This window comes from Echiichthys vipera (genome assembly GCF_963691815.1).
Source record: "Echiichthys vipera genome assembly, chromosome: 17".
NCBI classification, from domain to species: domain Eukaryota; kingdom Metazoa; phylum Chordata; class Actinopteri; order Perciformes; family Trachinidae; genus Echiichthys; species Echiichthys vipera.
The window spans coordinates 20,507,113-20,520,152 of NC_139842.1; the positions used below are offsets into that span (position 1 = coordinate 20,507,113).

A 13,040-nucleotide genomic window follows, 5' to 3' on the forward strand; every position below is an offset into this window, starting at 1 on the left:
GTCTCTGTATTCATTTAGTGTCTCTTTGTGGTCTTTTAGTGTCTTTGTCGTCTTTTAGTGTCTCTTTGTGGTCTTTTAGTGTCTCTTTGTGGTCATTTAGTGTCTCTGTGGTCTTTTAGTGTCTTTGTCGTCTTTTAGTGTCTCTGTGGTCTTTTAGTGTCTTTGTCGTCTTTTAGTGTCTCTTTATGGTCGTGTTGTCTCTTTGTGGTCATTTCCTGTCTCAGTATTTATTTTGTGTCTCTGGTTTTTGTCGTCGTTTTGTGTCTCTGTGGATATTTCATGTCTTTTTGTGGTCATTGTGTTTCTCTCTGGTCATATTGGGTCTCTGGTCAGTTTATGTTTCTGTGGTTGTTCAGTGTCATTTTGAGTCTCTGTGGTCACTCTGTGTCTCTTTGTGGTCATTGTGTGTCTCTGTAGTCATTTTATGCCATTTTATGTCTCTCTGTGGTCATTTAGTATCTCTTTGTGGTCACTGTGTCTCCCTGTGGTCATTTAGTTACTCTTTGTGGTCATTTTGTCTCTTTGTGGTCGTTTTGTGTCTCTGTGGTCATTTTGTGTCTCTGTGGTCATTTTGTGACTCTTTGTGGTCATTTTGTCTCTTTGTGGTCGTTTTGTGTCTATGTTGTTTTGTATCATTAGTGAAGACATATACATTAGGTGCTGACCCTTCAGGCTCCTGTTTGGACATGCAGATGTCACTAGATGTGTATTCTAGAGGGAATACATCTTGATAATTATTTCACCAGACTCGAGCCACTGAACAGAGACACTATTGTACAAAAGGAAAGAGGTTTTATTCACAGTTCGTCCCTTTTATTCATTACAGAGGAAAGGCTAGGAAGAGTCCAGCTTATGTGGAAAAAAAGAGACGATTTAATGGTTGCATGAAGGAGCGAAGGCAAAGAAATCGAAGAGTTGAATGTTTTCTTTCGGCCTTTTCTCTCCCCTCCTTCAGTTGTTTTAATTTCCACTTTAAAAAGGAGAAAAAGTTGTCGTCACTTTGAGGAGGCAACTTTCCCCCCTTTTCTAACCTGCAAATGCTCTCCCTCCTCTCACCTTTACCACCCCGGAGGACATCTTCAAAATTTGGAATGAGGTCCTCGTATTTAGTGTGCAGTAGTAAAGCGGTCCTCTCCTCGGACACTGAGGGAGGAAGAGGGACATTCACACCGACACCTCAGAGGCAGACAGGTGAGAAGACAGAAGACGGTTTGCAAGGAAAGCTGAGAAAAGCTTGTGGATGGAAATGATGTTACAGGATCATTTTATTGAAAATCACCCCTATCCCCCACAAGCAAACATAGACACCCCCGCGGACATCAGCCCTCGCATGTGTCAGTGTGACAAAGTCTTTGGTTTGAACATGGACGGCTGAGCACACAGGTTTACACATGAGGGGAGGGGAGGAGGAGGAAAGGAGGGCAGGGAAGGCAGAATAGCGAAGGGATTGCTGTATTTCTTGTCTTCTAGCTTTCTCTTTACTCCTCCTTCTCCTCTCCGTGTGTGATGACGTAGCAGATGTTCTTGTAGTCTACGTTGCCGGCAACATCTGGGGGGAAGGCGGACCACATGTTCTTAATCTGAGGGAGGAAATGAAGGTTGGAAATTTAGCATGGGCAGGGGATGCACGACCTCACTGGTGTTATTTAAAGGGATGCACTGTGTTTTTGAGAAACTGGTCCATTGGTCAACTGTTGAATTAATGAATAAATAAATAAAGTTGAGAAAGCAAACACTTTGAGGGCAGATTATGAGACAAAGGACCCTGCCAGCCCTCCTACATAAGAGCAAAATGCATGCTTATTTAGCTTGCTTTTGATGTTGTTTTGTGTCTCTTTGTGGCTGTTCAGTGTAATTTTGTGTCTCTGTTGTCACTTTGTGTCTCCTTGTGGCTGTTCAGTGTAATTTTGTGTCTCCTTGTGGCTGTTCAGTGTAATTTTGTGTCTCTATGTGGTCGTTCAGTGTAATTTTGTGTCTCTTTGTGGTCACTTTGTGGTCGTTCAGTGTAATTTTGTGTCTCGATGTGGTCGTTCAGTGTAATTTTGTGTCTCTTTGTGGTCACTTTGTGTCTCTTTGTGGTTGTTCAGTGTAATTTTGTGTCTCTTTTTGGTCACTTTGTGTCTCTTTGTGGTTGTTCAGTGTAATTTTGTGTCTCTTTGTGGTCACTTTGTGTCTCTTTGTGGTTGCTCAGTGTCATTTTGTGTCTCTATGTGGTCACTCTGTGTCTCTTTGTGGTCGTTTTGTGTCATTTTGTGTCTCTTTATGGTCACTTTGTAGTCATTTTGTGTCTCTTTATGGTCACTTTGTGGTTGTTTTGTGTCTCTTTATGGTCACATTGTGTCATTTTGTGGATATTTCATGTCTCTTTGTTGTCAGTTTGTGTGTCTTTTTGGTCATGTTGTGTTTTTGTGGTTGTTTTGTGTCTCTGTGGATATTTCATGTCTCTTTGTGATCACTTTGTATCTCTCTGGTAATTCTGTCTCTGTAGTCATTTTGTAGTAACTATGCATCTCTTTGTAGTTGTTTTGTATCACTTTGTGGTCCCTTTTTATCTCTCTGTGGTCAGTTTGTGTCTCTTTATGGATATTTCATGTCTTTTTGTGGTAATTTTGTGTCTCTTTGTGGTCATTTTAGGTTTTTTAGCCTCAAACAATGAATGAACACCAAAGGGAACATACATGTGATGGATGTGATGGACATCTTCCCTATGGAATAAGAGGGGTAACCTCCATCATCTTAGCTACAAACAATGCAGACCCTTTCATAATCACTATCATATGGATTTGTTTTAGGACAATACGGACATTAAGGTAGTCAACCCAGAATGCTTTGTTCATATTTTCTCTTATTTTTCTCATATTTTTTTTGGGGGGGGGGGGTTAAATTAAATGTACTGTACCTACAATAAATAAATAAAAGAGAGACCAAGGAGCCAGTCTGCCAAAAACATGCAGTAATCCTCTATCAGGTTGGTGATTTTACCTCCTCCTTGGAGAACCTGTCGCACTGAGTGGTCAGGAGCTCCTCAAGGCTGGAATGAGCAAACAAAAAAAGATTTAGGGAGTCAAAATTTGAATCCATCCTATTTAAAATCACCTACAACAAATAAAATGCTCACAATTCCTTCTTGATGCTTCCGGTAGCCTCGGGGTCCAGGACCTTGAAGGCGGTAAGAATAACGTCCTCGGGGTCAGCACCTGGGTTAGGACGGTGAAGAAGAGTTTACCTTTACACTGACGGACAAAAACGGAAGTAATAGTAACAATACTACACAATAAAAACACTCCATTATGAGTTCAATCAAAAGTTAAAGCACTTTTTATACAGAACAGCCACAGGTAGTGCTATATTATTATATTACTGGATCATTATCATTGGTGTATGATATGTAAGCAGCCCTAGTTGGTCGAGGTGGAGCTCATTTTAACCCTATGCACTGTAAATGTTATAAACTGACCATACATTTTTTTTTTCATATAAAAATCTTAATCTGAAAAGTGACTATTAATGTAAATAAATACAGAAATGTAGTGGAGGAGAGATATAAAATGGCAAAAAATTGAAATATTCAAGTACAAGCACCTGAAAACTGTACTGTAACTCTAGTAGATGTACTTAAAAACTGACTGAATGTGCTTCGGTCAACCTCAGTAGAATGTAAATAATGTGAAACCACACAACACAATTAAACGCCCACCCTTCAGCTTCTCTCCGAACATAGTGAGGAAGACGGTGAAGTTGATGGGACCGCTGGCCTCCTTGATCATGGCCTCCAGCTCCTCATTCTTCACGTTCAACTGGCCTGAAGAGACGAAGAAAAACCATCATATTAGTGCGAGAAACCATGAAAACACAGCCACGCACAGGAGATTTACCTCGCCACAATACTCACCCAGTGAAGCCAGCACGTCCCTCAGATCATCTTTGCTGATGATACCGTCTCTGTTCTGGTCAATGATTGTGAAAGCCTGACAAAGAAGAGAAGCAAAGCACATTTTGAGTCACTGTATGTTATTGAAAAAATGTGTTCAACTGGTTGAACCATTGGGTTTAAGTGTGTAATGCTAAAGAAATCCACCAGAAGTCACTGTGTGTTTGCCTTTTCAATTCTGCTGCAACAGGAAGTAAAGATGAGAGCCAGATCTTTTTGGCTTTTTCCCTTTTTTGATACTTTTTCAAGGGGCGGGAGTCACTATTTGGCTGCGAATATCGATCAGGCATCATGTACACGCACCTGCCTGTCACGCATGTTAGATACAAGTATCAATAAAAGTGTGTTTGGTGTGTTTTCAGTGTAAACATTTTTTTGATCCTGCTGCTGTCACTGCTACATATACAGGAGGAGGCTGAAGTGCTGCAAAGGATCCAGGACGGGAAGTGAAATTTTGTGCTCAAAGCTGAAAAGAGCGGCTCTCGAGTCAGACTCGGTTCCCTTCGTTCATACCAAAGAACCGGATCACTGACGAACGTCACATCGCTTACAGGAAGTTAAAAACAAAAAAGGTCACTCCGGACATGAGGGCTCTGTGGAGGGGCTTTTTCAAAGGTAGGCATGCTTTTTTTGTTTTAATATGATAGTTTCATAGGTACTGAACAGATTTGTGTAATTTTTAAGAATAAAAACAAATCTAATAAGGGTCAAATCATTTTCTAAAAATATGTTGTCCCTGACGGTTTGTTTGTCCTTTTATTGTAAAGATAGTGAAGCTAATTAAAATTGACTATTTGTTACAAAATAAAAAACTTCTGATCATTCATTGTTTGTTACTATGATACATTTAATGTTATTCCATTATATAAATGCTGAAATAATACATTTTTACTAAAAACATGCTCCACCAAACTGTCATTTAGTGATAAAAATAGTGATGCGATAGTGATATAAATATATATTTTTTTCATTTCTGAGATGGTATCAAACTACTGTAATGGTAAATATCTAGGATAAATAATTGGAAATAACACTGGTACGGGTAACATTACTAATCCATAGGTGACAAATTGACATGTTGAGCTATTAATAGCAATTGTAATTTAGATTCTGTTTTACAAAAACCATGAAGCGACATCTCCACCTCCTATATACACTGTAATCTAAATATACTTACAGCATTCAACCCATATTTTGATATAGATATAGATATATATTGTGTATATGTAGCAATATATATATTTATATAAATGACTATTATATTTGTAGGCTACAGATTTATATATGCTGCTACACTGAGTGGATTGTTGCGAGACCAAATTTGGTTGCATGCAATAACAATAACGCATCTTATCTTATTTAAAGAATTGTTTTATCCTCAGTGAGGGACTCCTCTGTCTGTCATTACTTGCAGCTGGCGAGGAGCGACACAGCGCGGTACAAAAGTTGATAAAGGATATTGTGAAAGAAAAAGGCTGCACCCAAATATTCATTTCTGCCTGAAGTGGGGGTGAGGAGGGTGAGGAGGGTGAGGAGGGTGAGGAGAGTCTTTTCTTACATGTTAATTTGGGAAAGTATCATCAGGGAACAGCTGTCTGATCTGCTCAGCCTGTGCTACTAACGCCTGTGAAACTTAAGATAACCTCTTGGACTTGAACTTGAATCCTGCCTTCCTATTTCTTACTCTCACACACACACACACACACACACACAAATGCACACACACAAATGCACACACACATGCCTCTCGATCTGACATATACAAAACCCATCTCCCCCGCCCTCTTGGCTACCATCTTTCAGTCTGTGCGACGTGCTAAGATCACCCTAATCATCGTGCCATACATTCCCAAAGTGGCACTCAAGAAGCCGTATCACTTATCGCATGTTTCCTCTATTCGCAGCACATATCCCCCGGCAACGCATTAAAAACACCCGCGCTATCATTAACCGATCTCTTGGCAGCACATCCTTATAAAAACCCATCTCCCTGACCTCACCGAACACCGACACACGCCCTCCACGCCTCACTTTCTCTTTCCCTGCTCATCAGATCACGTTCAAAAGTAATTCTGATTGAAAAGATTGCGTTCTGTTCTGAAGGTACGATGCACGATACATATCGAGGCGGTCGATCCGCGCTGCCTTGCCGCCTTCGAGAGGATGTCTGAGTGACAGCTGAGGGGACGGGCGGTCGAGGCCAAAGGTGAACAAAACGTGGACAGCTTCGGATGGCGACAGAAACTTCAGAGCTCCTCCTAATGACATTCTCCTGATGATTAAATTGTCAGAGGAGAAGAGAGGAGGGGCGCACGCGAAAAATAGCAACCGGAGTGAAAATGGATCCGAGAGCTGCTTAACCAAACTCTAATTTTGGTTCCAAGAAATTGAACTGAAATCACAGCAGGCTCTTTACATCTATCTATCGATTATGTAGAAGTTATAACGCGTCCTGAGGCTCCAGGAGGGACGTAGTACGGCTATGTAGACGGACAAACCTCACCTCCTTGTACTCCTGGATCTGGCTCTGCTCAAACATAGAGAACACGTTGGAGGAGCCGCCATCTCCTGCTGCTGCCCTCCTCTTTGCCTTCTTTGGTGCCTGGAGGAGAAACACATCACGAGTGAGACCTTCGAGCTAAAACACACAGTGATGCTAACACAACTTTTATTTTTTTGGCTTGTCACCTCCCCTTAAAATTGAACAACGTATACCAGAATGCATCCACCGAAAAGTGCGATTTTCCCTCGAAAACTTCTTTAATTTTCATTGTTTCATTTGAGTAATTGTTAAGCGGAAAAGGGTGAAAGTACAAAACCAAAGATTAGACATTTCCTGTCCCGTTACACATGTCCTGATTTATGTTGTTACCCCGTAAAAAAAAGGTCTTGACCCTGAGGTCTAGTTCAGGTTCAGTCGGAAAGATCTGACTACCAATATGAGATGCATTTGGTTTGTTAGCAGGAGGTTCTTTATTTTAAATCCTTTTCCTTAATTTGACCCCGCAGAAGTTGGAGTTTGACATGCAATATGTAAAACTAGAAGCATCTTTAAAACTGCATCTCCCAAGAACTGAAATTATCCAAAAATCCACAAAAAAAAAGTCCAAAAATCACTTCATCTACTGGAAGTGACGCCAAATGCGGCCATCTTTTTTGTTTGATTGTTAATCCAAAAAGTTGGTTTGATTCCTCTGTAGATATTTCCACCAGAAGAGTGCAGAGATGTGTGAAAACCTGGTTACTCACCATCTTGAGACGGTGAGAGCGGAGGTTTGGCTGATCAAGAAGGAGAAGGTATAATGTGAAGCCGCGTTATACGTACATCCCCGGGGGCTTATATACCCCTCCGTTGGCCAATCTAACTTTAGCCACAGCCTCAAGTTTGGATGGGGATAAAAAAAAAGAGAGAGAGAGAGAGAGAGAGAGAGGATGGTCAAGGATGAACTGATGGCAAAAGTGAAGGAGACAGAATGACGGGGGCAGCGTATCACCTTACAGGAGATCAGAAATAGACCCAGGAGTCTTGGAATTAAGTAAACCTGATATCTGAGGGACTGTGCTGCAGATCTGCAGTCCCACGTGGACTAATAAGGACATTCGGGACATAGATGCATGTCGGACCACTGGACACTGTCTCTCCACCCTCCTCCTGTCCACCTCCATCTGCCTGCAGAGAGAGAGCCACAGCAGCCTCTCACCAACTTTATTTTTGGGTCATCGCTATATTATACGGACTTCTATACCCTCAGCAACCGATGCAGCTTTTACCCTGTATGTGCACGGCTTATTTTAAGTTGTAATGATGCTAATGTCAAATTAGGGATTTTCACATATAGAAGTTGTGATGGCAGGGGCTCCGTACGGTCACACCAAGTATGTACTATTGCACGGCTCACTCCGAAGTATCATCTCATCAAAATATCTCTTGACACACAACAAACAATATGGAATAGCATCTATTTCCAGTTCGTCCTGCACAAGGCAGCATTAAAAATAACCGGACTGATATAGAAATAATTATAAATCTGTGCATATGCATGTTCACACTGGATTGTATGTCTGTGTAATCTCTCCTGATGCTTCACTTTATTAAGGACGCCTTTATTTATTCTTTTTTCCTTTTCTTTTTTACTTCTCTTATTGTGTAACTGTAATTTAATTAATTACACTTAGGCTAAGTATATTAAAACATATTTAGAATCAATCTCACCTTTTCAGATTATATCATTATAAGTAGCTATTTAAAGTTTGCATTTAAGTGTTATGTATGAACAAATAGAAGAATTTGTAAAGCACCTTCAGCTACCAGATTAATTAATTAGAGTAAAATGGACAATATTTGCCTCCAAAATTCAAGATTCAAATACTTTTATGGTGTGAAATACTTTCACTGGGAGGCTTCATTAAAGAACCAAGAACAGTTCATATTAAAAATAAAATAATTAAATTAAATTAAATTAAATTAAATGTTATTTATAGTGCCAAATCATAACAATAGTTATCTCAGGACACTTTACAGAATAAAGACTTATTTATGATTTACATAGACCCAACAATTCCCCCATAGAGTAAATATATTAACAAAATGTAGGAAGTAATGAAAAATATAAATAAAAAACAGAAAATAATGAACTATATAAAAATTTAAAAAATAAATGAAATTAACTATAATAAACTATAATAACAAAATGTAGGAAGTAATGAAAATATTAATTAAAAAACAACAAATAGTAAAGTATCCAAAATAAATAAAATAAAATAAAATACAATATAATAACAAAATATAGGAAGTAATAAAAATATATAAATAAAAAAACAGAAAATAGTAAACTATGAAACATAAAATAAAATAAACTATAATAAAAGATAATAACAAAATATAGGAAGCAAAAGAATAAATGAAAGAAAAACTATAAATAGTAATAGTCATAGTTTACTAATATTAGTAAACATGAAAATAGATAAAAACACAACATCTAATAAAACATATATAAGAACATAAAATACAATCACAAAATATAGGAAGCAATAAAAATGCATTGAAGAAAACAGTAAATATAAAATATAATAAAAACGTAAAATATAAAAAACATATAATAATACAATATAGGAAGTAATTTAAGAAAACCCAGTAAATAGTAAACATAGAAAGACGTATAAAATAAAATAAAATAAAACATGAACAACATATATGAAGCAAACAATAATATATATATATATATATATATATATATATATATATATATATTAAAAAAGATATATAGCCTAGGTAGTGGAGAAGAATTATAAATATGCATAAAACAGAATACTTAAGTAAATACTTAAATCTTTATTATGAGCAGAGGTTGTTCATTTAAAGCATCTCATTAGATTTACGTGGTGATGTGTGTAAATGTGTCCTGGGTCTATTTCCTGTTTTGTTTTTTCCGTTCTTCTCTCGTCGTCAGCGTTAACTGAACAACAACATGCCGGACGAGTGAAAGCACCATTAACCCTTGGCCTCAGTCCTGCGTTTGTTCATCGCCACAAAGGTGTGTGTTTGGTGTTTGGCCTCAGTCATGAACACTTTCCCACCTGTTTGCCCCCTCCGACCCCCCTCGCACGCCGTCTATACCCACCATTCCTCCCCCTTAAATATACGGGGGATTACATGGCCTGGTGATGGCAGCAGACATTCCTAGAAGAGCATAAAAGGGACAGCTGAGGGCGACCGAAATAGCTAAATAAACTTGACAGTCTGCCAATGTGCCGGGCCCTGAGAACAAAATGCTTCCCTTCATTAGTTTTTTTCATGTTTTTATATCCAAGTTTACCTCCCAGACAATCTGTTCTCATTGCATTAACAGCTTTGTTAATCTTCTCTATTGGAGGACTTTATTTTCGCTCTCGGGTCAGGTTTTTGTTTGTGTTTCCACTGATCTCTCAATCATGAGTCACGTCTCCGTTCTTCACTGGTTTCCAATCGTGCGGTAATTTGAATTAGACGGGCGTTTGGTGTTCAGGATGCCCAGATCCAGTCTGACCTCCCCCTGTGTTCCTGTTGACCTATGACCCCATGGTTCACTGGATTATCACCACCTTGTTTCAGGCATGAAATATACCGCCACACATGCTGTGACTGTGATTTCTACTTTGAAAGTGTGACTTTTGCAGACTGATGATGTTTATTTTGACACTTTAACTTTTCATACTGAAAAATAAAGGGAGACACTTCAGGTGAATAGAATAAACATTTTAACTAATAGATATCACCATGAAACGTCAGTTGATTACTGACATTGATATTTTTTGTATCACAACTTTACTGAAATGTTATGTTTAAATATGCACAAATGAGGCATTATTATGTGTATTTTGGTTGTTCTTTCCACTAGTGTGAAAAACGACATGTTAAGGAAGCTAAATAGCCCAAAATCTCGCCCAAAATGGACCAATGCATTACAGAAAAGACGTTTTTGCCTGTAGTGTCTCCCTTAAAGGTGGAAAACAACTGAACATGACCTTTAACAGATCATATTCAAGTCCCAAATGATACTTCTGCTTCTCAAGTCTGCTCTTACATGAATGATTCAATGCTTTAAAATCTTAGTTTAAGTTTCATTTAAACGGAGAGACCCCTGTTCTTGCCAATTAATGTAGAAAGCGCTGCTAATTTTACTTCCCAGTCATTGCACTGCTAACTAAGTAAGGGGTCATCGGAGCAGGAACAGAGGACCTTATGTTCCCAGGTCGCATGAGTCTCTGCCCTTGCTGATTTCATGCAGTATTTTGTTAGGGTTACAGGTTACGGTCAGGGTCAGGGTTAGGGGGTAGTTTTAGGGTCTACATTAGCCTATACCAGGGAATTCGGGCACTGATTGTGGAAAAAAATAACAGACAGGGGAACATAGGTACGCTCCCTTAGTTACACGTAGCTACATGCTAACTTCAGTGAAAGCTGCATCTTGGTTGATGTGGTTAATTTCTCCCCAATTTCAGATCCTATTCCTCCTTGATAATGTTTGATTGTGTAGTTTTTGATTTAAAAGTCTTTATTTGTGATTTTTGACGTTAGTTAGTACTGTAATAACCAGTGGCGGACTTAGCAATTTGGGGACATAGCCAGGGGCCTTCTTCATCCGTTCCTTTAATATTTAATTTAAAGGCATGAAAACAAAATGTAAGACAGCACAGATACTCTTCAGCATATTCTGTCACATGTGCAAATTAAATCAAGGAAATGTGAAATGACATGACCTCAAGCTGCTGCCTTTAAAAACACAAATAATACAGCAGCCAAATAAAACATATAAATAAATAAATACAAAACGTCTTTTTGATAATAAATTAAAGCTTCATCTTCAAACATCCATGTCAGTATTTCCCTTTTCAACTGAATGAGCCACTTGCCGTAAAAGCGCTGTATACATACAACACTGGTAGTAATCTCTCCTCACCTGTGAAGCTGATGCTCAGTGATGCTGCTGCTCTCTCACTGCTCTGTCTATTGCAATAATACAGATAAGAATTATGTGCAACACTCATTCATCATTCATCTTCAACCGCTTGTCCCTATTGGGGTTGTGGGGGGCTGGAGCCGATCCCAACTGACATCGGGCGTGATGCGGGGTACACCCTGGACAGGACGCCAGTCTATCACAGGGCACATAGAGACGCACAGAGACAGACAACCATCCACGCTCACACTCACGGGCAATTTAGAGTCATCAATTAACCTAACACAGTATTCGAACCAGGAACCCTCTTGCTGTGAGGTGACAGTGCTAACCACCGTTTCACCGTGCCGCCCCAATATGTGCAACACTGTTTTTTTTTAAAATATAATTGAGAATAGTAGTTTAAATAGAAACAGGATTATGTAGAAATTCTTAAGCTGTCACTGCTGCTGCCATGTTTTCATTGGTGCAAAACAAACCCACGTTGCCAACTCTGCTCGATGCTGGACTGTAGGCCTACGGACCGCGAGGGCTTAAATCAAACACATTTTTAATGATAATTGCATTTTAAAATGATAATCCTTTTACTGTAGTTTATCACTAAAGCGCTAACACTTCCATCCCAAGCTGTGACATCTCAAACCTTTCAACGACCTGTCAGCTGCTGCCGTTTACTGACTTGTAAATAAAAGAGAATGGTCTCGTTCACAATGTGTGAGGACATTTCAGGAGGTCCTCGCAGTAACGTGACACATGTCGCCACACTCCCCTGAAGCCATCCATCACTTCTTAGGTGGTTGGCATGTCGGTCTGTTGGTCAGGAATGTGGAGAAGCTCCCAGCTTGTTCTATGGAGGAAGTTTCCTGACATGTCGGACGTCAGGGCTGTATATTACACTGTGTTTGAGTACCTACCAGCCTCAGTGTGCTCCGTTTGGTTATTTGACTCCATTAAGGACTGTGCTGTAAACCACCATACTGTAAATTTTAAGTTATGGTCACATGTCAGCTTTTCTTTTTTCAGTTTCACTGAGAGGAGGCTGAATGAACACTTAATTATTAGTTAATTAATTAAGAATTAGTGAATTAAAGCTTATTAAACGTTTTCATCTCATAATGAAGCAGTTGTTTGTCTAATTAATACAGTCAGATGCATTTTAATGATTGAAGTAAATGACTGGAGAACTTTTTGTTTTTCTTTTATCTATTAAAAAACAATGAAATGAAGGATGAATCAGTGCACAAACTCAGTGAATACATTTCATAAAAATACGAATTCAAATTTTGAATTAAAGAACAAATATTTCACCTGTCAGTTTTTGCACACTTCCCTAAATCACTGTGTTGTTATTTCGGACTAAATCACGCTCTAAATCAGGTGTTTCACTCTGCACACTGAACCTGCAGCGCCCTCTGCTGTTTACATCCTACACTGACTCATAAACAATGTATGTGACAAGATCAAATATTTTCCCCCACTGCGGCAAGGATTCAAACACAATATACAGTATATTCCTTGTGCTAGGAGTTGTGATTTTTTCTCTGTTTTCTCTACTTTATTTGTCCTGTGGGTTGTTTTCATGTTGAGAGATGGTTGTGGGTGGCAACGTATTCTCATCAAGAAGTTCGTATGATATCTTATGAAAAAGGAAGGTTTTCTTCGCCACTGTT

The 13,040-nt window shown here is 38.9% G+C and overlaps 1 protein-coding gene across 1 annotated transcript; it reads right to left on the minus strand.

Moving 5' to 3' along the window:
- Nucleotides 1-772: 772 nt before the first annotated feature.
- mylpfa (myosin light chain, phosphorylatable, fast skeletal muscle a) lies at nucleotides 773-7,332 on the minus strand. The gene is made up of 7 exons (XM_083931951.1): nucleotides 7,181-7,332; nucleotides 6,435-6,533; nucleotides 3,893-3,968; nucleotides 3,698-3,802; nucleotides 3,119-3,197; nucleotides 2,983-3,031; nucleotides 773-1,580 (listed from the first exon to the last, which is right to left on the minus strand). The coding sequence occupies exons 1-7, from the start codon at nucleotides 7,181-7,183 to the stop codon at nucleotides 1,479-1,481; spliced, it is 513 nt and encodes a 170-aa protein (XP_083788077.1). The 5' UTR covers nucleotides 7,184-7,332; the 3' UTR covers nucleotides 773-1,478.
- Nucleotides 7,333-13,040: the final 5,708 nt, after the last annotated feature.

Bases quoted from the DNA above. Each gene is read 5' to 3' on its own strand.
- mylpfa (XM_083931951.1), bottom strand. The intron at 3,969-6,434 runs GTGAGGTTTGTC...CTTCTTTGTCAG, and splicing joins AGATCCAGGAGTACAAGGAG to GCTTTCACAATCATTGACCA. The intron at 3,198-3,697 runs GTGGGCGTTTAA...GTCCTAACCCAG, and splicing joins GTTCGGAGAGAAGCTGAAGG to GTGCTGACCCCGAGGACGTT.